The 25,958-nt window shown below is 43.0% G+C and overlaps 2 protein-coding genes across 8 annotated transcripts in view; one reads left to right on the top strand and one right to left on the bottom strand.

Moving 5' to 3' along the window:
- The first annotated feature begins 19,354 nt into the window (after window positions 1–19,354).
- LOC144707398 (pentatricopeptide repeat-containing protein At5g56310-like) lies at window positions 19,355–20,314 on the top strand. Its single transcript, XM_078580502.1, has one exon. The coding sequence runs from the start codon at window positions 19,355–19,357 to the stop codon at window positions 20,312–20,314; it is 960 nt and encodes a 319-aa protein (XP_078436628.1).
- Window positions 20,315–23,385: 3,071 nt separating this feature from the next.
- The window catches only part of ABA3 (molybdenum cofactor sulfurase (LOS5) (ABA3)), a 50,965-nt gene continuing 48,392 nt past the window's right edge, over window positions 23,386–25,958 (bottom strand). For 4 of the 7 annotated variants that reach the window (XM_078581386.1, XM_078581388.1, XM_078581389.1 and 1 more), the window contains 4 exons: window positions 25,427–25,572; window positions 24,098–24,199; window positions 23,640–23,801; window positions 23,386–23,548 (listed from right to left, as the gene is read on the bottom strand). In XM_078581386.1, the coding sequence (XP_078437512.1) occupies window positions 23,682–23,801; window positions 24,098–24,199; window positions 25,427–25,572 (368 nt within the window). In that variant the 3' untranslated portion in view covers window positions 23,386–23,548; window positions 23,640–23,681. The other 3 variants (XR_013582633.1, XR_013582634.1, XR_013582635.1) reach the window with 3 other exon arrangements.

Here is a 25,958-nt window from a genome sequence, read left to right as displayed (position 1 = left end):
TCTATAAAAACTCCCAAAGCTTAAGTATATCTTCCAACATCCAAAAGACCATTTGCATGTGACCCTCTAGGCCCATGTATCAGTCTAGTTAACGACTCCAGTGGCCCAATAACCTTTATTGGCCTTCCAAATTAATTAACTATATCATCATATAGATTAATTAATGTCGGATTGATTTAACCCAATTGATAGGTCGAGACTCTGATACGTGGGGTGCCAAGCTACACCTCGTGTCCTAGAAGATACAAAGGAGTGTGTATCGACTCCCTCATGGAACCTGTTCATCATCGGTTACGGTATATGTATAATCCCTCATCCACTTGATGCTCCTTGGACAACTTAGGGTATGGTCAACTATCAAACCTTAATCGGTCATCCGAGTTAGTACTGATGCATTTTGGAAATCATCGGAGAACTCTTCTCCGATATTTCATTGCCTTGGCCAAGGACTTAGTTGCATCATCTTCCTTGAGCTATCACCTCTTATACCGAGGGTGGACAATCCTATCTTGACCACTCAATCGCCTTCGTGTACTTCTTGATGCACCCGAACTAAGACCGTTTAGAATCCCATGATTAGAGACTCGTTGGCCATAGCCAAAGTACAACTGTCTGTCCAAAAGACGTCTTTGGTATCTCAGGTCTAAGGACCACTTACACAACCGTGACGTGAATCAACCTGATTGACAGTTTGGTATAATATCATTCATGGATTCATACAGAACATTTCAGTGAACTCTTTCACTAAAGAGCACCCACTATCTATCCTTAGTGTCGCCACACTAATGGCTACGGGACCGGCCATACTCATCATATGAGTGAGGCTAGATAGTGCTATTCTATCCGGATACTTCGATGTCCTTCTCGTGTATCCTTTGAATAGGAATGTTTAGAACATATGCTTAAAGACTAGTGATCTCCGCATTACGATCTCATTATAATTCACTAAGTCTTATCATGTATTCATGGACTTCATTATACGCATCACACGTGCACTATAATGAATATGTTCTATTAATGAATATGAAACGAGATGTAGAATGTGTGATTGGCTTGCCGACCACATATATTTCCATCATTAACGACCTCCGTTTGACCGTCAGTTTGGGGATGAAAAGCCGTAGAAAATTTTGGTTTATTCCCTAAGAGGTGCCGAAGGATCTTCCAAAAGTAGCTAGTGAATCTGACATCTCTGTCTGATACTATACTCTTTGGAAGTCCATGCAGACAGACAACTTCATTAAAATATATTTGAGCGATATGAGAAGCATCTGAAGTTTTATAGCATGGAATGAAATGGTCCATTTTAGAAAAACGATTTATGACAACCATGATGGAATCAAAACGTTTAAGAGTTTTGGGAAGCCATAAAACAAAGTCGATGCTCACGTCATCCCGAGGTGTGTGAGGGATTGGTAGGGGAGTATAGAGTTCGATATTTTATTTTACCTGTTTAGCTAGAGCACATACTCGACACTGGGATACTATATTTGCTACATCTCGTTTAAGTGAAGGCCAAAATAATTTATGCTCGACAGATGTGATAGTCTTATCGCAGCCAAAAAGACCGCTTAGGCCTCCGACATGTATTTCCCAAACAAGGAAATCTCTAAGTGATGTTTGTGGGATGTATGGCCAACGATCGTAGAAAAGGAATCCATCTTCTAGGATATAATCCAGGGTTTGTGGAGTAGGATGTTTTCCCAAGGATTGAATGATGGGTGCAAAGTCGGGGCAATCTACGGAAAGGTCCTTTATCTGATCGAAACCAATCACCTCAATTTTCATGATGTTCAAAAGGTGGACTCGTCTACTTAATGCATCGGCGACCCGATTCTCGACACCTTTCTTATGCTTTATGACAAACGTATATGACTGGATGCACTCAACCCAACGAACATGCCTATGAATCAACTTCTGCTATGAATGTAAGTATTTCAAGGCTTCATGGTCAGAGTAAAGAACGAATTCTTTCGAAAGCAGGTAGTGCCGCCAATGGCAAAGTGTCTGAAAAATGGAATAGAATTATTTATCATAAGTAGAGTATTTGAGCTTGGCATCATTCAACTTTTCACTAAAGAATGCAATGGGATGATTCTCCTGACTCAACACTCCAATTCCTAATCCCGATGCATCACAAGCGATCTCAAATACTTAACTAAAATCGGGTAAACGTAGGATGGGAGCTTGTATCCTCTTAACCTTTATATCTTCATAGGATTTCTGAGCTAATGGGGTCCACTCAAAATGATTACCCTTTAGGCATTTGGTCATGGGTGTCATAATGGTACTTAAGTTAGAAATGAAGCGTTGATAGAAGGTCGCTAAACCATGGAAACTATGAACATCATAGACATTTCTAGGAGTGCCCATTGGGTTATGGCAACTATTTTTGCTGGATCTATGGATACACCTTGTGCCGATAAGATAAAGCCAAGGAATGATACATGATCAACAAGAGATGAACATTTCTTTAGATGGGCATATAATTGTTCGACCTTTAAAACTTCACATACTAGGCGTAGGTGGTGGACATGATCGTTCTCGGATTTACTATAAATGAGTATATCATCAAAATAAACCACAACAAAGTTTCCTATGAATGGTCTAAGGATATGGTTCATCAATCATTTGAAGGTACTAGGAGCATTCAACAAGCCAAAAGGCATGACTTTCTACTCATATAAGCCATCCTTGATTTTAAATGCGGTTTTCCACTCATCTCCAGGACGGATTTGGACTTGATGATAACCACTTTTAAGATCAATTTTTGAGAAAATATTTGAGCCAGCCATCATATCAAACATATCATCAATGCGAGGAATCAGAAACCTATACTTAACGGTAATCTTATTAATGGCTCGATTATCAATACACATGCGTCAAATCCCATCCTTTTTGGGAGCCAACAATGCAGGGACGGCACATGGGCTAAGAGTCTCCTGAATAAATCCCTTGTCCAAGAGCTCTTGGACTTGACGCTAAGTTCCTTATATTGTGTGGGGTCCATAAGATAATGGGGAAGATTTGGCAAGGATTATCCTGGAATGAAACCAAAAAGGAATGAGCAAGTATTACTCCTACCAAAAATGTATACGTCATTATCATATAACCATGGGCGACCGAGGATATTGCTTCCTACCTTCATGGGTAACACATCACATAATACTTCTTCCTCGTACGATTGGACTTTTAGAGGGAGGAGACATTGATTCTCCACAGGGATCAATGTGGCATCGATCCAAGGTACATAATAAGGATGAGGATGATCAATCGCAGTAATCCCAAATGTGAAGTCATAACATCAGATACAACATTGATACCACTACCGCTGTCTACGATCGTCTTACACATCCCATCACCAATCTTAAAGTAAGTGTAAAATATGTATGCCCTCAAAGCAGAATTATTAGTGGATGGTTGGGTAAGTTTGCATTGAACAATTCCCCCAATTGATGTAGATGGATCACGACGAGGAAGGGATGGTGGGCAGTCAGTGATGCCAATGAAGCTCACCAACCCATCTTCGTGCACGAATTCATCTACCACATAGTTATCTATCCTATATTCTTCTTCGTCGATCGATTGTTCTTCCAAGATAAGTTCACCCGCCATAGACTCTTGTCCTATATGTAGAGCTTGGGAAGGGCACTGGGAGGCTCTATGGCCACGTCCCTGAAACTTAAAGCATGTCATGCCAGAAGGACCAATCTCTGGTGGGTTTGATTGATTTGGGGCTCTTGCGGTAGAATCAAGAGAAGTAGAGGTATGATTATTAGGCGTTATTTTAGTGGATGACTGAGGGGTAGGAGTCGGGGCGCGATGTTCTACGGGAGTACGAGTCAGAGTAGAAATGGGCGCTGGGAGAGCGAGAGGAGGATTACGATGGGTTGTCTTGTTGGGATAGTTAGAATAAGATCTATCACTAAGCGCGGGACGACCACTCATGACAGGACTACCATAGAGGGTTTGGCAAAGTTCTAGATCCTCTATGATCTGATAGGCTTGTTCTAGGGTGGCTGCTTTTCGAACAAGTAATTCAGTTTTGAGGTAAGGATTTAATCCTGTTCTAAAACAGGAAATGACGACTCGCGGATTCTCCTCAAATTGAAACCTCATATAATATTCCTCAAATTGGGTGATATACTCTAAGACGGATCGTCTACCTTGCTGTAATTTATGCCATTATCTAAGTAGGCGAGGGGAACATATTTCTCACATAACTTATCTTTTATTTGGGGCCATGTGTCAATCGGTGCCTCTTGTCGGTTATAGATAGACAATTCAAGGTTCTCCTAGAAAATTTTGGCTTGACCTCCTAACCTCATTTCAGCATATTGTACCTTTTGCCATTCGAGCATATCGTACCATTTGAAATAACTATTAAACTTAGAATCCTAATCTAGATAATCTTTCGGGTCCCTATATCCCCCATAATATGGGACATCGACTTTGACACTCCTTTGTGTCTGCTGCCAATGTTTGTCGTGATCTGGACGATGGTGATCGCGAGGCGGTGCCCGATCTTTGGGAGGATATGGATCATGCAGTTCAGGATGCTTCCAATTCCAACATCGGCGCCTTTCGTCAGGTGGATAGGGATCATTCCGTGGGGGATCATTGCTATCATGATCTGGAATCCTATCCTCCGGTAGATAGTAATCATCTTGGGGGAGGGCGATTTCCATCTTGTACCGGGTTTCTATCTGCAGGTGGATAGGGATCGTTCCATGGAGGACGATTCCTATCACGGCCCAGGGTTCTATGCTCAGGTGGATAGAAATTTTCTCGATGATTTGATGTAATACAATGTCGGCCGGGATCAATCGGCTCGTATTACGTCACAGGAATTGTGATGCGAATGATGTGAGATGTAATTCAAGTAATGAGAAAATGGTGAATGAGCAGTTAGGGAATCGATGGATAACGGCGTCGGCCGTGTCGATCAATGAGAGAAGAATGATCCTAAGATCAAAGTCCCAATGACCCGCAAAATCAACTAGACGCTTAAGCGGTGAGGGGCGTATGACGGCCCTGGAGTGTTCGGCGTCCTAGTCAAATGAATATCCTTTCAACCACAAGAATTCCCTACTCTCGACAATGGTGGCTATCCTATCAGTGCAGAGGAAAGTTGGGGCAGAGGACGCGATAGCAGGTGACGAGACTGGAAGATAATAATGCTGGAAGTATAGAGGGAAGACGAGACTGACCTTTGGGTCGCTTAGTCCATGGCGTAGAGAATCGTCCCGACTGATAATGAGGTGCGGACGAATCGTTGGAGACGATGATCTGAATGCGGCTGACTCCCAGCAGCGTGGGCAGCAGACACGGGACGACTCTGGTGGGCCGGGTCGATGGTGCACAGTGGGCGGGCGTGCGACCGGCAAGGGCGTGAGGTGCGCGCACGGGCAGGCCGGCGAGCGCACAGAGGTGGCCGCCGCGTGCGGGCGTGTGAACGCCCATGCGAATGCAGGGTCCCGGCGGGGAGAGGCGTGGCAACGAGAGGGGCGAAGGCGGCAGTGATTGGACTAGTAGGGGGGGGGGAATGGCGATGTTGGCCGGGTAGGGCGACCAAGAAGGGGTTGGGAAGGGAGGGGTGACGGGAATCCAAGAAATGGAAGGGAAGAACGGTGGTAGATCAAGAAAGAGAGGGCGGAGGGTTGAGGATTCAAGATTTCAGGAATTCAAAAAAAACGAGGGGTGGATGACAGATCAAGAAAGTGAGGGCGGAGGGAGGGTTGAGGTTTCAAGATTTCAATAATTCAAGAATGTGGAGGAAGGGGGGGGGGAAGAAATGGTCAAGAACGTGTGAGGAAGGGATCAAGAACGCGGGGAAATGGATCAAGAACGTGGAAGAAGGGATCAAGAACGTGAAAGGAGGGTTCAAGAACGTGGAAGAAGGGATCAAGAACGTGGAAGAAGGGTTCAAGAACGTGGAAGAAGGGATCAAGAACGTGGAAGAAGGGTTCAAGAACGTGGAAGAAGGGATCAGGAACGTGGAATAAGGGTTCAAGAATGTGGAAGAAGGGATCAAGAACGCGGGGAAATGGATCAAGAACGTGGAAGAACGATTGGGAAGGCCAGGACGAGGATGGTTGGGGTTTCAAGAAAGGGGTGGAAGAGATGGGAGATGGAGGAGAGTGGAGATCAAGAACCTGTCAAGAACGGGTTTCTTGATCGGTTTGGGCGAGCTCTCTCGATGGAGCGGATCTCCCAGGTCGGCGTCGCGTCGTCGACGTCGTAAGCCTCTAAGAACCTCCGGAGTGATCTTGACGGCACGTTTAAGCACGTTCCTCTCGGAGTGATCTCGACGAGAGAGACGTGGGCTCTAACCACGGAGTGATCTCGACGTGGATGGGGCTAGCCCAACCCCCTACGCTACAAACTACGATAGGGGGGAGACGAATTGTGAATAAACTTTTCAACAATGACTCCAAGGTGTTCCTTGGGCATGCCATCCCCTTATATAGTGAGGATGGGTGCCAAGTGAACGTGGGAGAGGACGAACCGTCGCGAGACGTGGTTCGGCCTCTCCTTACAAATTCAAAATACAAACATAAAAAGTAAAAATGACTAGGACGGGGCCCAACAACATTGGCCCAGTCCACGAATCTGAAAATACAAACACACATGGAAATGAGCATAAGTAAAAAGATAAAAGTTCTTACGCGGGGTACTTAAACCCGGGGTGCCGAGCGTCTGCGCGAGCTGCTCGGCATGGCTGACGACGTCCCGTCGTGTCATCCTCGAGATGGTTCTTCGTCATCATGGCGTCGTCCTGGAGATGGTCCTCCATCATCCTCCCGGGGTGGGAGGAGCTCGACTCCGGCGAGCTAAGCTCAGCAAGGTCTTCAAGTGGAGGCAGCATGTCCGGTCGGAGTCGGCGAAGGTCATCCTCGGAGATCCACGTGTCGTCGGATGATGGTCGCCCCTGCCAATGGACTAGGAAAGAACGACCAACTCGCTCCCCCTCAGTGTGAATTACCTCTTGTAGTATCGTTTCTATCGCGTCTTGCCGTACAAGGAGGGGAAACGGAGATGGAGTGGGTTTGCTCTCACTTTCATTACTACTAAGGCTCAATTGGCTGTGAGGCTCGATGACGGGTGGCGAAGGCTGGTATCGGGATAAGTCACTGACGTTAAACGTCGAACTAATCCCCTAATGTGGTGGGATGCTCACGACATAGGCATTGTCGTTGATCCGTTGGGCAATCGGGAAAGGCCCGGCGCTATGAGCACGGAGCTTCGTAGCGACCCCAGGAGAGAACCTCTCGGGCCTCAATCTGACCAGGACCAGTTCTCCCTCAGAGAACGACATGGACCTACGACCCTTACCCGCTGACGCCTTATACTGCTCATTCATGGATGCGATGTAAAAAAAAAAAACAAATGGATGCAATGATGCATGTTCTACTACTTAATGCATGTACGAAGAACGGAATCCAATATGTTAGTATGATTACCTACATGAATGATATCTAGTGTCCATGAAGTAATTGACCATAGTCTAGTTTCAAACAATGCCAAACTAGTACGGTTCACCATTGGGCAAACAGTGAACCCGATCCATGTGAGGTAAACATCCTAGTATGTGGGGGTATAGACCCACGGTGGACTGCAGTACGTTCATTTGAATGTAATATAAATCCAGTGCAATTTTAAAAATACTAGAAATCGCGTTGAGGGGTGAGTTGTTTGGACTCGTGTGAAGAAGAGCCCCAGAGGCTGCGGGATAGCGAAAGGACGAAGGAATGGTGATGGCGGTGGTGGATCTGGCAACGTGGCAGGTCGGTGGGCTCCCGGTAGTACCTCTAGAATGAGTCTCCTTTCATTATATTGTGACGTTTGACGGTCAGATGACATATCAACGCGATGACCGTTAAGGTGCATCATGTGTTGGGCTAAGGTAATGAATGGAGTCACTAGATGTATCTTTCTAGTGGGTGCATTGTCTCGACATCTCCTATCAATGTCATCATGCTGATGATGGGCACACTTGGTTTGCCTAACATGTTGTGGGCTAAGTGGTTCCCTAGATTCTTTTGCACTTGACACTAGTGGAGGGGGCTGTCCATAGTGAGCAGGTGACATGTAGGAATCACGTGATGCCACCTTGGTCGGTTGTCTTGAATGGTGTGCAGGGGGCTCGTGTGCCGCACAACTCAATGAGGGCGCAAACGGTAAGTAGGATGACTGTGGTATATGAGGTGGGTAGGGGTTCAGCCTCCTTGGTGGCGCTCGAGATGGTGCTAGAGGCTCCTGGTATTGGCCAAGTGTGGGTACGTGCGCCGACCCGTAATAGTGCGGGTGGGCAGAACTACCACCATATGTGGCTGCCTCCGGGCGATGGGTAGTGCGGTGATACCGTGGAGAGTTCGGTACCGGTATCTGATTAGGATTGTTGGCCATCTCGTGAGGATGCCCCCGGTCATCATGATGCCGAGAACTGCGCGGGGCTTGCGCGGGCGGCCGACGTGGGCAGCCGGCATGGGCAGCCTGCTTAAGCTGCTGGCGTAGGCGGCCTGTGCGGGCGACAGGCGTGGCGACCTGCGTGAGCGGCTTGCGTCGGTGGCTTGCTTGGGCAGCCAGCGCGAGAGGGCTGTGCGGGTGGTGCTTGCGCAGGCGATTGGCGTGGGCGGCTTGCTTGGGCTGCCAGCACGGGTGACCTTTGTGGGCGGCCTGGGCAGGCGGGGCTTGCGCGGGCGACCTGCGTGGGTTGCCTGCTTGGGCTGCCGGTGCGGGCGGCCTGCATGGGCGGTTCTTGTGCGGGCGGCCGGCGTGGCGGCCTGTGCGAGTGGTGCTTGCGCGGGCGGCCGGCGTGGCGGCCTGCGTGGATGGCCTGCTCGGCAACGATCTACATGAGGAGGGGCGACGATGGCAATGACAAGCGGTGGCAACGGTGATCCGAGAGGGAAGAGGGTTAGGGAAAGTCTTCCAAGAAGAAATAAACTTCAATTCTGGAAAATAGATTCACCAAGTGTATTGTGCAACATTGGCCTACATATAGGCCTTGGAGAAAAGAGAAAATACGAGAAATTACATAAAATAGACGATGTGTTATCGTGCCACGTCAAAGGGCAGTTCTGGATCTAGCGTTGACGATGTGTCATGATGCGTGATGTGTTGTGTGTAAGTGGAGATGTGTCTGATGCCGGCGCATTGACTTGATCATTATCAAGGTGGTTCTGCAGATGATGTTGGCGACAAGTCATGATGCGGGGTGTCGTCGGTGACGGTGGAGGTGCGTCGAAAGATGGTGCGTTGACGTTGCCACCACTAAAGCTATGAAAAGAGACTTCCGTTGCACAAGCAAAGGCTTCTTGATGTTCTTGGCCAAGCGTTGAGGCTGAGGCGTGTTTGATCCAAGCATTATTCTTAGCTCCATATTTGACTGTGTGATAGAACCCCTAACTAGTATTGTAAGACTACCTTAATAAAAGATGCAGAGTACTCTTCCACGACAATCCCTATAGCTCACCATTGTCACTTGACACTCCGGTCTTGACCTTGACTTGACAAACCTTTGATTCGACTTTACTTGGGGTTGACATGCACCCTACGATTAACTTTGAGTTGTATAGGATTGACCTCTGAATTACAGTGACCTCTGACTTTGTGTTAGGGTCGAAGTTCACTTTCCCTAAACTTTTCATAATGATGCAAATAAAAAAAAATGTCGTATCCAATAACCAACAATGAGACAAAAATCATTAAACAATGAGAATATAATCAATCACTAATCAAATAGAGAGATATCATTTATATCTAGATATGACTCATGATAGATAGTTATGTTGAGATAAATATATTTATGGAAGCAGAAGTATGAAATAACATTTCAAATTAGATGTTTAGCAAGGATGATATGAACTGCCAGGGATTAGACTCTCAAACATGTAAAATATAAATAAGACAAATCTACTTGGAGATTGAGATTGAAGTAATGTAGAAAGTTTAGATATATCCAAATATATACAAGCTTGGAAGATGTTGGCAAGCTGAAAAACCAGAGAAAGTGTTGCACACAAAATCATAGGGTTTATTTTCCATTTTTCCCATTTATACTTCTCCCATTATGACTAAACCAATTCTCTAAAGCACTTTTTCCATTTTTAAAGGGCAATTTTGGAAATAAAAGTTTTCTAATATAATATGGGGTATAAATATTCTAGCGTGTAGAATATAGAGTAATATGCCACTATAAAGGTAATCAAAAATTTTAAATGTATAGGTATATTTTTCAATGTCGTTATCCATCAAAGTTAACAGTAAAAACTTATAAATAATTATATTAGTGCTACGTACAACCTATATGTATAATATTGATTCACAAGATATAGAGAGATATAATAACCTAGAATATAATGTTTCAAAATAATCCCTACCTATGTTAGTAATGATATAGTAATCTGCACACATTTATTATGTGAAAAGTTTAAATCAATGAATCACGATAAAATGAAATTCATAAATAGGTATCCAAATATTGAAGAGTATTCTAGCTAAATACAATGGAACATCCATGAGTAAGATATGTAGACAAAATATTATACGTATGAAATACCATTTAGGTAACACATAATTTTTATTAAGCACAAATTCTTACCATTTACCTTGGGATGCTGCGCCACGTGTCACCCTGGAAGAAAAGACAAAATAGAGACAAAAGGAATAAAATAGTTAAATAATAAAAACACATGTGACGTGGTGGCGCGCCAGTGAATGGCATGTCATCATGTTTCCTTTGTCATCATCTTAGAGACTAACCCATGTGCGCTACATGTACACATGCATGCCACGTGTACATGTGGCACCGCGTGTCATGTGACAACTCAATGAGTGCTGTAATCTTTGACCAGTATGAGGAGAGAGAGAGGAAAAGTAAACATTTTTAATCGTCTTTGCCTCGGTTTGCGCTGCGCATTTATTGCAAGACATTTACTTTTTTTTTGATTGGGCCACATTGCCCTACGCAATTAAAAATTGAAAAGCAAATCCATTAAATGCAACTATGGCAGCACTAATTGTGATGCAATGATGGCTTAGTTAAATGACTGGCTGATACCAATCATTAACAGGGATTAATGATTGGCTGTCGCCAATAATTATCCCTAAATCTGATTGTTCAACTAATTGAACAACAACAAATGACAAAAATAAAGGAATAAAATATGTTCTAAATTTCATATTAATTAGAATAAAGGGCCAAAAAATATAAATTAATACCTTTAGAAATTTAAGGTCTAAAAATTCAAGAAAAGTTATATTCTGAATAAAAAAATTTAGGGTCTAAATATTCCTTCAGAATTTGACATAAGAAAAATCCCCAAATATATATAAAATATAGAAAATTCTGTATATCATTCTAAAAATAAATTTAATCATTTTAAGCTTGATACCATGAATATATAATTAATTCAGTACAAATAAACATGTAAATATGTCAAATTAATCTACAAAAACAGTATCGCTGAACTTATCCCTTCTCTTCCCTGATTTTACTGAATGATACATCTAACTCTTTCAGAATATCAATAATATATTATCAGTTCATAATAAAACAAACAATGTATGAAAATTCATCAAATTATCCATTTCTCCAACAAAAGGTCCTATTTTTATCCCATTGCAAGGACACCTATCAAGCCTAAAGAAAATCGAGAAAAATACACAAAAATAAAGTCCAATTGTTATCAAATCATTGGAAGCTTTGACCACTTTGAGGATTATATGGCATATTTAGTGAACATTCTTTAAAAATCACCATGTTCTGTCCTTAGTCTCTCTACAATAATGAAAACTAGATCAGCCATACTTATCATATAAGACTGATCAAAGAGTGTTCTTGTTTCCATATAATCTAATGTCCGTCTGGTGTGTCCTTTGAATAGTGATCACTATGTTATGATTACATCACAATCCACAAAGTCATTTCATGTATTCACATACTTATGGATGGGTAAAACGTTTTTTTTGTTCACAAAAAAACACAAACACAAATGCAAAAAAAGTCAAAACAAATAATTTTCATGAAAATACAAACCATTTGTGAACATGAGGCTATTTTGAGATATTGGTTTGAAGACGAGGCACATTTGGTGGCTGTTGGGACCTCCATTAGTGTAGAGATGCTAATGAAAAAAATGGATGCTCTTTAGAGAAATATGAATCCTTGAATGATATTATACCTATACTTAATCATGTTTACTCATATCATGGATAGATATAGTGTTCGTTAGAACAGAGACACCAAATACATCTTCTAGATGGACTACTATATTTGACTAGGACGTACGAGTATCTAATCATGAGATTCAAATTGGTCTTAGCTCGGATAAAATGGACGCTATGTGACATCAACCTTATCATACTTCCATCTAATTTTAAGTTCATTGAAATCAATGTTCATTCAGTAAGATGCTTGTGTGATGTTCAAAACGAAGTTGGTGTAGGGATTGGAAGTTTGGGTTTTAATGTCAAATGAACAGCCCAAACCTAGTTCATGTTCATGTTTGGTTAGTTCACGAACATTTGCAAAAGAATTGATATTTGGTGAATAAAGGAAATATGAACGTAGAGAGAGATAATCATATAACTCCGATTAAGTATTGTTATTGTTTTCAAATAGTTCAATGTCTGCCTTTAGAATCCATCAAATTTAAAATAATTTACAATACATTCTTAGAGACTAGTGATCAGTGTATCATGATCTCATCATAATTCACCAATTCATTATATGTATTCAAGGACTTCATTATAAATATTATCATATTAATTTCATTATTATTCTTGTGAGACGATGACAGAATCATCATTGTCCTGAACCTTGTCATCATCCATCTTTGGTAGGATGACAACAATGATGACGTTGTTGTCATCCTGGATAAAGAGACAATCAATAATCACAAATAATTCTTGTGTGACGATGGAGAGTGCATTAGGATTGTCAAACATGTCAGAAAAACAAAGAGAGAAAGAGAGAGGTAGAGAGAGGCAGAGAGAGATAAAGTTCGAGACCCAAAGAGAGACAGACGGAGGCAGAGAGAGATAGAGTTAGAGACCCAAAGAGAGACATACGGAGACAAAGAGACAGAGAGAGACATACAGAGTCAGAGACAGAGAGAGAGACATAATACATAGTCAGAGATAGAGACATGATGGATATTATGTTGGCGTCAAGCCAATCACACCACTATGTTTATTTAAGTTCATTGAATAAAAATACTTACGTTCATTATATTCCAATGTGATGTTTATAATAAAGTCCATGAATTCATGCAATGACATAATCAATTATGATGAGATCATAATAAGGTGATCACTTGTGTATTCTAAAGATTCCTATTCGATGGATAGTCAAGACGGACATATTATCCGCATAGAATACCACTAGCTGATCCTACTTATACGATAAGTATAGCTGATCCTATGGCTATTAGTGTGGCGCCACTAAGGATAGATAGTGGGTGCTCTTTGGAGAAAAAGATCAATGAATTGATCCGTAATGGACGACTACATTTCGACTACTACATACGAGCCTCTAATCATGGGATTCAAAAAAGTCATAACTCCGATGTACAAAGAAGCTTACAGAGATGATTGAGTGGTCAAGACGGGATCATCCGCCCTCGGTATAAGAGGAGATTGACTCAAGGAAGACGATGCAGAAAAATCCCTGGCCAGGGTAGTGAGGATATTGGAGAAGGCGTTCTCCAATGATCTTCTTTACGCATCAGTAGTAATCGAATTACTGATTAGGGTTTGACGATAAACCATTCCCTACGTCGTTCAAGGGTCTCGCGTGGATGATGGATTATACTTATATGATAACCGACCATGGTAAAGGTTCCATGAGAGAGTTTGAGACTACTCCATATCTTCTAGAGCACAAGGTGTAACTTGGCACCCCACTGGCTGGAAACTTAACGTATCGATTGGGTTAAATCGATCTTTATTTAATTAATCTATATGCTGATATAGTTAATCAATAAGATTGCTCAATAATTATCATTGGGCCACTAAAGTTATTAAATAAAATGATACATGGGCCTAGAGGGTCACACACATAAGGTCATAAGGGCATTGGTGGATATATTTTACTTTAAGAGTTTTTGGGAAAAACTTTAAGTGAAATATAAAGAGGGAAAAGGGTTCGCATTTAAAGCACCCAGGCCAGCCAGATTTGAGAGCCCCTCCCTTTCTCCACTCTCTTCTTCACTTATCCAAGAAGAGTGTCTTCATGGTGAGAAGATCTTCTAGATTTTCAAGATGAGTTGAAGAAGAAGACATGGAGATCCAAGTGTCGAGTGATCGCGTGGATACTTCTAGAATCCGAACGCATGAACTGCTTAAGAACAATCTCGGAGCGACAAAGTCAAGTGTGGAATGAGTTCCCCAAAAGGTACACTCAATGTATGATTGTTAATATTGATTATGAATCGATCACACGCTTCCGCATCCAAGGAAACATGTTTTTTTCATGGACAACCCAAGGCACAAAACCCTACAAGACACACAGAGACAGAGGTGGCAAGAGAGACATATAGAGGCATAGTCAAAGAGAGAGACATACAGAGACAGAGGCAGAGAGAGACATATAGAGACATAGTTAGAGAGAGAGACATACCGAGACATAGTCAGAGAGAGAGACATACACAGACATACAAAGACATAGTCAGAGAGAGACATACAAAGATAAAGGCAGAGAGAGAGACATGCACAGACATAGTCAGAGAGAGAGAGACATACAGAGACAGAGGCAGCGAGAGAGATACATGCAGAGACAGTCAGAGAGATAGATAGACATAGACAGAGGCGGAGAGCTATAGAGTTAGAGACATAGAGAGAGAAATACATAGACAAAAGCAGAGAGAGGTAGAGAGAGATAGGGTTAGAGACATAGAGATAGACATATAGAGACATAGGAGGAGAGAGAGGTAGAGAGAGATAGAGTCAGAGACATAGAGAGAGATACATACAAAGACATAGGAAGAGAGCGAGACAGACGAAGACAGAGGCAGAGAGAGAGGTAGAGAGATAGAGACATAGAGAGACATAGAGACATAGGTAGAGGGAGACATAGTCAAAGACATAAAGAGAGAGAGACAAAGAGTGAGTGAGAGACAAAGTCACAGACTGAGAGAGACACAGAGCTAGAGAGAGACAAAGAGAGAGAGAGACAAAGAGAGAGAGAAACAAAAAGAGAGACATAATAAAAAAACATAGAGATGATAGAGATAGAGAGAGATAGAGTCAGAGAGAGAGAGAGAGACAAAGACAGATTAAGAGAGAGTTACATACATGGAGAGAAAGACAAAGAGAGATAGAGAGATAGAGAGAGTCACAGACATGGAGAGAAAGATAGAGAGATCGAGAGAGACGCAAACAGAGAGAAAAAGATAGAGATAGAGAGAGAGTCAAGGACTTATAGAGAAGGACAAAGAGACAAAAATAGAGAGAGGGAGGGAGACAAAGAGAGAGGGAGAGAGAGTCAGGGACATAGAGAGAAGGCCAAAGAGATAGAGAAATGTAGAGAGAGATAGAGACATGGAGTGAGAGACAAAGACAGGGAGGGAGATACAAAGACAGTGGGAGAGAGAGTCAGGTAGAGAGAAGGGCAAAGAGAGATAAAGATGTACATAGAGATAGAGAGGTACGAACATAGAGAGCGATAGAGCCAGAGGTAGAGATATAGATACACATAGGTATAAAGAGATAGGAACATAGAGAGAGATGTACAAAGGCAGAGGTAAAGATATATATATATATATATATATATATACATAGAGATAGAGAGATAGGAACATAGAGAGAGAGAGAGACAGAGCCAGAGATAGATATACATAGAGATAGAGAGATAGGAACATAGAGAGAGAGAGAGAGAGAGAGAGAGAGAGAGAGACAGAGCCAGAGATAGATATACATAGAGATAGAGAGATAGGAACATAGAGAGAGAGAGAGAGACAGAGCCAGAGATAGATATACATAGAGATAGAGAGATAGGAACATAGGGAGAGAGAGAGAGACAGAGCCAGAGAGATAGATATACATAGAGATAGAGAGATAGGAACATAGGGAGAGAGACAAAGCCAGAGATATAGAGAGATATATGCATAAAGATAGAGAGATAGGAACATAGAGAGAGACATACAAAGACAGAGGTAGAGAGATAGATATACATAGAGATAGAGAGATAGGAACATAGAGAGAGAGAGACATAGCCAGCGATATAGAGAGATAGGAACATAGAGAGAGATAGACAGAGACATAGATAGAGAGATAGAGAGAAAGAGATACAGAGAGAGACAGAAATAGAAAGAGAGGTAGAGAGAAAGAGACAAAAAGATATACAAAGAGAAAGAGGCAGAGAGAGATAAAGATAGAGATATAGACATATAGAGAGTGTGACACAGAATACTGAGAAAAATAAGAGACATAGAGAGTGAGAGTGAGACACACATTGTTTGTGTTCCGGATCATCCGGGACGTGGATGATGGACGGGACAGGATGAATTTCATCTCGTTTGACGTCGGGATTTAGTGCAGGGACGAAGGACAGAATGAATTTTTCGTCCGATGGTTTGAAAACTGTCCCGTCCAGTCCTCCCGGGATGAATTTTTGTCCAGTATGGGGAGAAAACTGTCCCGTCCCTCGTCCTGGATGAAAAAATATTAACGTATTTGTAATCTATTAATATATATTTTTCTAAGTTTTTAGGGAAATACGTAGGGACATATGTACAATTATTTTTGAGCGGTGTCAGTTTGCATGCGCGTAAAAAATACAGGGACTTTGATGCAAATTGTCGCAGTGAGGCCGTGTGGCTACTTCTCAACCGTCAGATGTGAATCTGGCAGTATTTCCTCCAGATTCATCTGTCCATTATCGGAGACCTCCAAACAGATGTTTTTTCCATTCCACGGATGAAAACCGTCCCGTCTGGTGGTCCCCGGGATGAATTTTTGTCCTAAATTTTGTCCAAACCCTTGGACAGGATGATTTTTTTGTCCTGGAAAAAAAATCATCCCGTCCTCGTCCCTACACAATACACACAGACAAACAAAGAGAGAAAGATTGAGACATAAAGAGAAAGAGAGACGCACACATTGGGAGAGAGAGTGAGGCAGAAAAAGAGAGAATGAGACAGAGAGAGCCAGAGAGAGAGACAAAGAGATAGGTAGAGAGTCCAAGACAGAGAGAGACAGGGAGAGAGTGTGAGACAGAGAGAGACAAAGATAGACAAAGCGAAAGAGAGAGAAACATAGGGAGCGAGAGAGCGAGATAGAGAGAGTGAGACAGAGAGAGAGGGAGAGAGAATGAGACGAAGAAAGAGAGGGAGAGAGAGACAGAGAGTGTAAGACGTAGAGAGACAGAGTGAGAGAGAGATGGAGAGAGACAGAGAGGGTGAGATGGAGAGAGCCAAAGAGAGAGACGGAGAGAGACAGAGAGAGAGTGAGATGGAGAGAGACAGAGAGGGTGAGATGGAGAGAGCCAAAGAGAGAGACGGAGAGAGACAGAGAGAGAGTGTGAGACAGAGAGAGACAAAGAGAAAAGGAGAGAAATATAAGGAGCGAGAGGGGGAGAGAGATAAAGAGAGACAGAGAGAGAGGAAGAGAGAATGAGACGGGGAGAGAGAGAGTGAGATGGAGAGAAACACAGAGAGAGTAAAATGGAGAGAGACAGAGAGAGATTTAGACAGAGAGAGACATAGAGAAAGTGAGACGGAGAGAGACAGAGAGAGGCTGAGATGGAGAGAGAGAGTGAGACAGAGAGAGATAGAGTGTGTGAGTGAGATTGAGAGGGAGAGAGGCAGAGAGAGACCAAGAGAGAGTGAGACAGAGATAGATAGAGAGAGACATAGAGATAGATAGAGAGAGAGTGACATAGAGAGAATGAGTCGGAGAGAGAGAGACGCAGAGATAGATAGAGAGAGAGTGACATATAGAGAGACACAGAGAGAGAGTGAGTCGGCGAGAGAGAGAGAGTGACACAGAGATAGATAGAGAGAGAGTGACAGAGAGAGAGTGACATAGCGAGAGACAGAGAGAGAGACAAAGGGAGAGAGACAGAGAGAGAGAGAGAGAGAGAGAGAGAGAGAGAGAGAGAGAGAGAGAGAGAGAGAGAGAGAGAGAGAGAGAGAGAGAGAGACAGAGAGACAGAGAGACAGAGAGCGAGAGACAGAGAGAGAGAGCGAGCGAGAGACAGACAGACAGAGAGAGAGAAAGAGAGAGAGATAAAGTGAAAGAGGGACTAAGAATGACATAGATAGAACAGAGAGAGAGAGAGAGAGAGAGAGAGAGAGAGAGAGAGAGAGAGAGAGAGAGAGAGAGAGAGAGAGAGAGAGAGAGACAGAGAGAGAGAGAGACAGAGAGAGAGAGAGAGAGAGAGAGAGAGAGAGAGAGAGAGAGAGAGAGAGAGAGAGAGAGAGAGAGAGAGAGAGAGAGAGAGAGAGAGAGAGAGAGAGAGAGAGAGGGAGAGAGGGGGAGAGAGGAGAGAGAAGAGAAGGAGAGAGAGGAGAGAGAGGAGAAAGAGAGAGAGGAGAGAGAAAGAGATGGAGAGAGAGGAGAGAGAAGAAAGAGAAGGAGAGAGGAGAGAGAGGAGAGAGGAGAAAGAGAAGGAGAGAGGAGAGAGGAGAGAGAGGAGAGAGGAGAGAGGAGAGAGGAGAGAGAGGAGAGAGGAGAGAGAGGAGAGAGGAGACAGAGGAGAGAGGAGAAAGAGAGAGAGGAAGGAGAGAGAGAGGAGAAGGAGAGAGGAGAGAGACTCAGAGGGAGAGACAGAAAGAGAAAGAGAGAGAGAGAGAGACTGAGAGAGACATAGACCGAGAGAGACAGAAAGAGAGAAACAGAGAGAGAAACACTCCAAGGAAGCCTCCCCCACGAGCCAGTCGATGAAAACCCACTCCTCCCCATGCACCATTCTCCACCCCTTCCCCCCCTCACTACCCATCCCCTCTTCTCCCTCCTCCACCACCACCACCAAGAACACCACCAACAACAACAACAACAGCGAGCAGAAGCAGCTCTTCTCCCCGTCAATCTCCCCGCCCTCCACGCCCTCTCCATCACCTCCGGCGCCCTCTCCCTCCTCCACCTCTTCCTCCGCTTCCCCTCCTCCTCCTCCTCCCTCCTCCGCCTCTTCTTCCTCCTCCGCTCCTCCCCCCACCCCCCCTCTCTCCCCTCCTTCTCTCTCCTCGCCAAGGCCCTCTCCTTCACCGCCACCCCCCCACAAGCCCATCTCGCCCACGCCCAGGCCGCCAAGTCCGGCGCCCTCTCCTCCCCCCTGGTCAGAAACTCCTTCATCTCCATGTACTGCCGTCTCTCTCTCCTCCCCCATGCCCACCACCTGTTCGATGAAATGCCCCTGACCCACGACCCCATCCCCTGGAACACCATGATAGCCGGGTACGGCCGAATTGGCGATGCCCGGCGCGCAATTCAGCTCTTCCGCCGCGCCCCGGCCCGGAATCTGGTCTCCTGGACCGCCGCCATCGCTGCCTGTACCAACTCCAGCGAGCATGCGCAGGCTCTGGCCTTGTTCTTGGAGATGGAGAGGACTGCCTGCTTCGTCCTCGACGTCGTAATTCTAGTGAGTGTGCTCAAGGCCTGCGCCAACCTCGGCGAGCTCGGCCTCGGCCGCCGCCTCCATCGCCTTGCCGGCGGCCTGCGCTCCGCCCGCCTCGCCGCGGCACTCGTGGACATGTATGTCAAGTGCGGCTGCCTGGACGAGGCGGCGCGCGTCTTCGACGCGGCCGGCGGCGCCGGCCGAGACGTGGTGCTGTACAATGCCATGATCAATGGGCTGGCCCTGCATGGGCGCGGCGCGCAGGCGCTGCGGCTCTTCCATGAGATGAAGGCGGCGGGGGCGGCGCCGAATGAGTCGACCTTCGTCGCCGTGTTGCGTGCATGCAGCCATGCAGGGCTGGTGGAGGAGGGGAGGGCGGCGTTTGCGGCCATGGACGAGCTTGGGGTGGAGAGGCGGAGGGAGCATTATGGGTGCTTTGCTGATATGCTGTCAAGAGCTGGGCTGGTGGAGGAGGCGGAGGAGGTGGTGAGGACGATGCCGATGGCGGCGGAGGCAGCGCAGTGGGGGGCAGTCATGGCTGGGTGCCGGGCCCACGGCGATGGCGCGGTGGCGGCGCGCGTGGGGCGGCGCCTGGTCGCCATGGAGCCTCAGGATGGGGGAAGGTATGTGATCATGGCCAACACTTTGGCTGAATCAGGAAGGTGGGAGGATGCTGGGCAGGCGAGGGCCGACATGGAGAGCAACCGTGCAAGGAAGGAGGCTGGGAAGAGCTCACTGGAACCCATGTTTTGAGTCATGACAACTTGGCTTGAAAAATGCTCTCTTGTCTTTCACTTTGCCAATGACATCATCAACAGCAACGGATGTTGACATCAATCTCGTCATCATCATCATCATCATCATTGTCACAGTCATCATGGGTCATGCCATCCTGATACGATCCCGGCTCGAGATCGAATCGGTCCCATGTTGTACTTTGGACCTTCAAACTAGATTTGGATATGCTTGACTGATCGACTAAGTCGTATTGTTCTCGTCTTTCGGTTGATGTTTTGAGTCATGACAACAGGGCTTGAAAATGCTCTCTTGTCTTTCGGTTGACACTTTGCCAGTGACATCCTCAACAGCAGCGGATGTTGATATCAACCTCGTCATCATCATCATCATCATCATCATTGTCACAGTCATCGTGGGTCATGCCATCCTGATACAATCCCGGGTTGAGATCGAATCAGACCTTCGAACTAGATTTGGATACTCTTGATTAATTGACTACGTCCTAACATTTACAGATAAATGAGTGTAAGAAACAGGAGAGAGGTTCCAGGGGAGGAAGGGAAGAACTTGAATGATCGGGGAGAGGCCGAGCAAAGGGGTAGGGATCAGCCGAGGATGATCCACCTGAAGATGCGGTGAGGTAGAGGCGATCACGAGGACGGGGATCGTAGGGGAGATAGAGCTGGGGCGTAAGACAAGAGGAGAGGAGAGATACGAATAGCCAAATATGATAACTTCCAGTCTGCGCTCCTAAAGGGAGGGCAATGCTATTTAAAGGAAACATGTAAGAAGAGGGGTCTAAATGCCCTTAATGATTAAAAGACAAAACTGCCCCTCAAGACGGCTAGGGATCATATCACATCCATCTTCTAAACTTTAAGAGAATTTTTGACAATGTTATGGTCATCATCAAAGGCAACTTGACGACATTGGCAAGGATGATGAGAAATTGTGGTTGTCATTGTCATTAATCGTCATGCAAGATGATGAGGACAATGATGACTCAACTTGCCATTGTCGTGGATGAGAACGACAACTTGGCATTGGCATTGACATCCTATGATGAGACAAATTGCAATGGTGATGCCACAGGAAGGAAGATGTAATTTTTTAATATAGAGTTCACCACTAAACATTATTCTTGTTAACTTGAGTCTCAAAGACAGCAATGTCAATGGAAAATTCATCATCATCATGATTGCAAAACATGGGCTTGTATTCTAAAGCATGAACATGGGTTTGTATTCTCAATCTCTAGTGCAGAATAATTATCATAAATATATACTCTGAGTTATACTGTATTGAGTATATGAAGAATATATCAATGATCAGTCAGGAAAATTCATGAAACCATACAACTCACAATTGCATTCGTAGATACATTTAATTTAAATAAACCAGCATACTTTCTCTTTGAATGGGTTAGAATCAGATCAAACAACTGAGTTGTCTTCTCTTTTCCTTTTTCATCTTAAAAGAGACTGATAGAGAGCAAGTGGGAGACAGGGATGATTAAAATGTATAGTTATAGAGAAAGGGAAGCCATCTTTTCTCACTTAAGTAAATGAATTTTTATATATTGGAGTAACATGCTTCCAATAATGTACATTAGTTTATAAAGTCATGACTCCAACACATAAGAAGCTCATTAACTACAAAGGTAAAATAATCTGGTTTGAACCTTGATCTAGGTTTCTACCAAGGAAAATGTTTTCTGAGAGAGCAGAGGAGGGATTGATCTGATACAACTTAGGATCAAAATCAGAGATGAGCTCTCCAGTGATCCAAAAAGGGAGGAAATCACCAAAGATAAAAGTAGGATTTGTGAATGGAGCACATCACGATCCTTCCAAAATTTGGTCAGATCAAACCTAATTGACACCATCAAATTGGGTTTTTTTGGTGAACCAATTTTATTTGTCTGATTTTGGTCCTAGCTTTCCAATTAAACCTAAACTGGAACAAGTTAGAAATATAACAAATATGAACATATTTGTTTCTCTTTTCTTCTATGAAATTATTTGACCCAGTTTAGGATGCTTCTGTTCCTAAAGTCGTGCGTCCACTCATAAACTCAAACCTTTCTCTTTATTTGAATCTTCATTACTTGTTTTTCCATGCCCACGAAACATCTTGGGGTACTTTACTCCTAACTCCACCGTTCCAAATGTAGCTTAACCTGAGTCTCAGTTAAGAATGGTTAAGATCTATATTTCACACAGCACATGATTCCATGAATAGTTTCATTCGACCTTGTGATGGAGGACCATAGCTTACGATCATCGGCTTTGATCATGAAACTCAATTTGTATCTCTTTCCTAAAAATGCGAGGGGGAAAACAGGGGGCGAGGAATCAGTTTCAAGAAGTCAAAAGCATCTGTTGAATTTCAACTCATTTGATATATTTTTTCAAGAAAACAATTCCAAAGCACCTTGATATTTTTTCCACGAATCAAAGGCTAACACTTCAATGGGAACTAAGGCACTAGAGAAAGGGGTAACCAAAATGTGGGGTTGACTTTATCATCCATTTGGAGAGGCAGAAACATGTGTTTCTTGGCGTAGATTGTCTTTGACACCTGAAAATGAATTTGAACCTTCTCTCTTGTTTCATTTTGATGTTCGTTTCGTAGCAGTCGATAGTACCAGATCGATTGTAAATCAAGTCAGCCGAAGATCTGGTGAGGAGATCACAGGGAGGCAGGTGATCTTCTTTCTTGGTTGCCTTCCCAAATGGAGGGCTATGTTGAATGAATTTATTTTATAAAATCAAGGAATCTGTGAAAGGCAATGACTCTATCTTATATCTTATAGCATTGGCTCATTTTTGGATTCTCTCTCCTCTCTGTAAATATCATGTAATGAACCCTAAAATGGCTTACGCGAGTTCAGCTTCTTTCTGATTCCTATGGAACCATTGCCTTCCCTCTCAATTATTGGCTTATTCATGCTACATCTATTTAAATAGGGAAACTAACATAAAGGTAAAAGACCTGACTGGGCTTAGCCGGCTGAAAGGACAAAATTACTCATAGAAGGGTTGGAGATCATACCAGAACCCTAACTTACCCTATGTATTCCTTGGTTTTATTGAAAAGATAAGAAAATTTAATTTAAGAAAATGAATATGGCATCATACAATATGGTCAGCATCTTAAAATCGGTCTCTAGGAGAGAGATTTTCCAGCACATCGACCTGTTTCTCAAAACACGATCTCCATTTCCTTTTTATGTGATCCTCGAAGATGCTGAAAATAAAGGATCAATAAATATAATCAAGAAGTCGAAGATGAAAAAGGGACAAAAAATACAAGTTTAGATCGATTTTAAGATGCTGACCATATTGATTCCGGATACACATTGACGAAGTCGGTGATCTTATTATTCTGCATGAGGGTAAACTGCTTGGCCAACTTGAATCCAGATTTCGTCATCAATCTTTTCTGAAGTTTTACTCTGAGCCTCCTCGTATCTCAACAGAATGCCAAAGAGTATCTGTCCCTGCATATGTAAAAAGGGGACTCACCGGCATTAGTCTGCAAACTACAGTGAAATGAAAATTAGATCACTTGTATTGCTGGTGTCAATATATTTTCAAACACGAGAAATGAAAGGCATCGCCTATTTATTAGTTGGTTTCTACAGTACAGTGGTACGTATGGAAAACTTTTAACTCTGTATAATTATTATAAATATGATGAACTGGGCCTTGTGTGCTGATATGATTCTCATGGATCAAACAGGAACTTTTACTCCAAAGATCGAAAAGGAATTGAGCTGTCGATTGTATCATTTACCCGCCGTCTTCTAAATGATGCTAAAGTGGCCAAGGGCTCCCTTGATTTTCCTGACACTGGGTCGAGGTTGATCATTTGGCACCGGTTGCAGCCGCCAAGAGACTGCCATTAAATTAGAACAGATTGTTAATATATAAGAAGATATTGGTCACTAACAGAAGTTACTGCTCCCAAACATTACCCATAGTGTTATCTTGGAGAAGAATATTTTATATATGGGCAAAAAAATTAGACAAAATATTCTCCCCACAAAATTCTCTTTTTTTGTATTCGAAAAAATATTGACAATAATACAACTGATATGCATATCAGTACACCACGATTGTCCAAATATTTAGGGTTAAGATATTTAACCTCTCACTATCTATAAAGAAAATCCAGCGATAAAAAAAAGTAAGAGATTTTTTTTTGGAAATCAATATTTTTACAGTATAATTCTCCTTTGTTGTTTAAGGAAAACTATCTATGCCGACAATAGTTATCCAAAAACTTGCAATAAAAATTTGTTCTCTCTCGAATGATAAAAAACAAAAAAAATTAATAGAAAATCAATTTTTGATTGGATAGAAATGAATAGAGAAACAAATTTGGATAGAAAAAATTGATTTTAGAACTCTCCAGTTTCTTTATAAATATATTGTGAAAAGTACTTGGACTAGGGCATACTGGTACTGAAATTACTAGAAGTACAAAAGCTGACACCCATCATTATCCAAAAAATTATAATACAACTATTGATTATCTCAAGATTCCTAATGCTATCGCATAGCACAATAGCATCATTGATAGACACAGTTGAGGGTCATTTAACCGTTGAGTTAGCCATTGGAACATTGAAATGGGTCATGACTAACCCAGCCTAATGCGACTCTGTATACATCTCTCGGAGTAAGTGGAAACCCAGCTGTCTTATATTTTCCAACCTGTGTCCTTTTTCTTCACCTTTCTTCCTCACGATCTGATGCGCAAGCACGTTTAAGGAACGTGAGGGAAGTTAACACATAAAAAAGACATCCACTAATAAAAAAAAATTAACCTGATGGGAGTGAATTAGAAAAATATTAGATAAAACTATTTCGATTGTACAATTTTCCCATTTATTTCACAAGACATTTCAACACTAACATCAGGAATAATATGCCAATTGATACAAATATTAATAACTACGGACTCTGACACTCATAATTATCCAAAAATTTATAACAGCGATACTTATCCTTCCATGATTCATAAAATATCCAATAATGGGAAAAAAGTTGTCAGGATGCGAATGAATAACAAAAGGGTTTTCTTTTTTCAGGTGAATTTCGTATTAGAAGGAAACCGTACAGTGAAATGAGCTGTGCCAATCTGAAGACTCCTCCAGGTATCTTCCGCATAGGGTTGGGCTCTGGAGATGACCAGATTTGGCCGGAACCTGGCAGAGTCAACTTTACTTACATTGTCTGTTATTCCATTCTTCTCATCCATGCATTCTGTAAATATAGTTGGATTCAAGGAAATGAATACATGTAGATTTTTCATATTGACACATCACATCTAGTAAAAGATAACCCCATAAAAATAGATAATGCAACCTTAATTCTTAAACAAGCCCATACATGAAATTTTTGTTCATTTGGAAGCAGTAATAAGAAGTGAAACATTCGATAAAGATAACCAAGATCATTTCGTGCACATCATTTGGCACAACTAAGATAAGTTACGCTTGATATACCTGATATCTGAAGATAAGGTATGCATAAGTATTTGATGATTAGTTGCATCTTGTGAATTCAGGGAAACTTAGATACATTTGTGAAGTTGCATTCTGATAATGGCCTCTGACTCTGAGAGAGATGCAGAAGACTCCAAGATGAGC

This window comes from Wolffia australiana, chromosome 9 (genome assembly GCF_029677425.1).
Source record: "Wolffia australiana isolate 7733 chromosome 9, ASM2967742v1".
Lineage (NCBI taxonomy): Eukaryota > Viridiplantae > Streptophyta > Magnoliopsida > Alismatales > Araceae > Wolffia > Wolffia australiana.
The sequence above is the reverse complement of the archived record's forward strand: the minus strand, read 5'-3'. Positions and strand labels throughout refer to the sequence as shown.

Bases quoted from the DNA above. Each gene is read 5' to 3' on its own strand.
- LOC144707398 (XM_078580502.1), top strand. From the start codon at position 19,355: ATGCCCCTGACCCACGACCCCATCCCCTGGAACACCATGATAGCCGGG.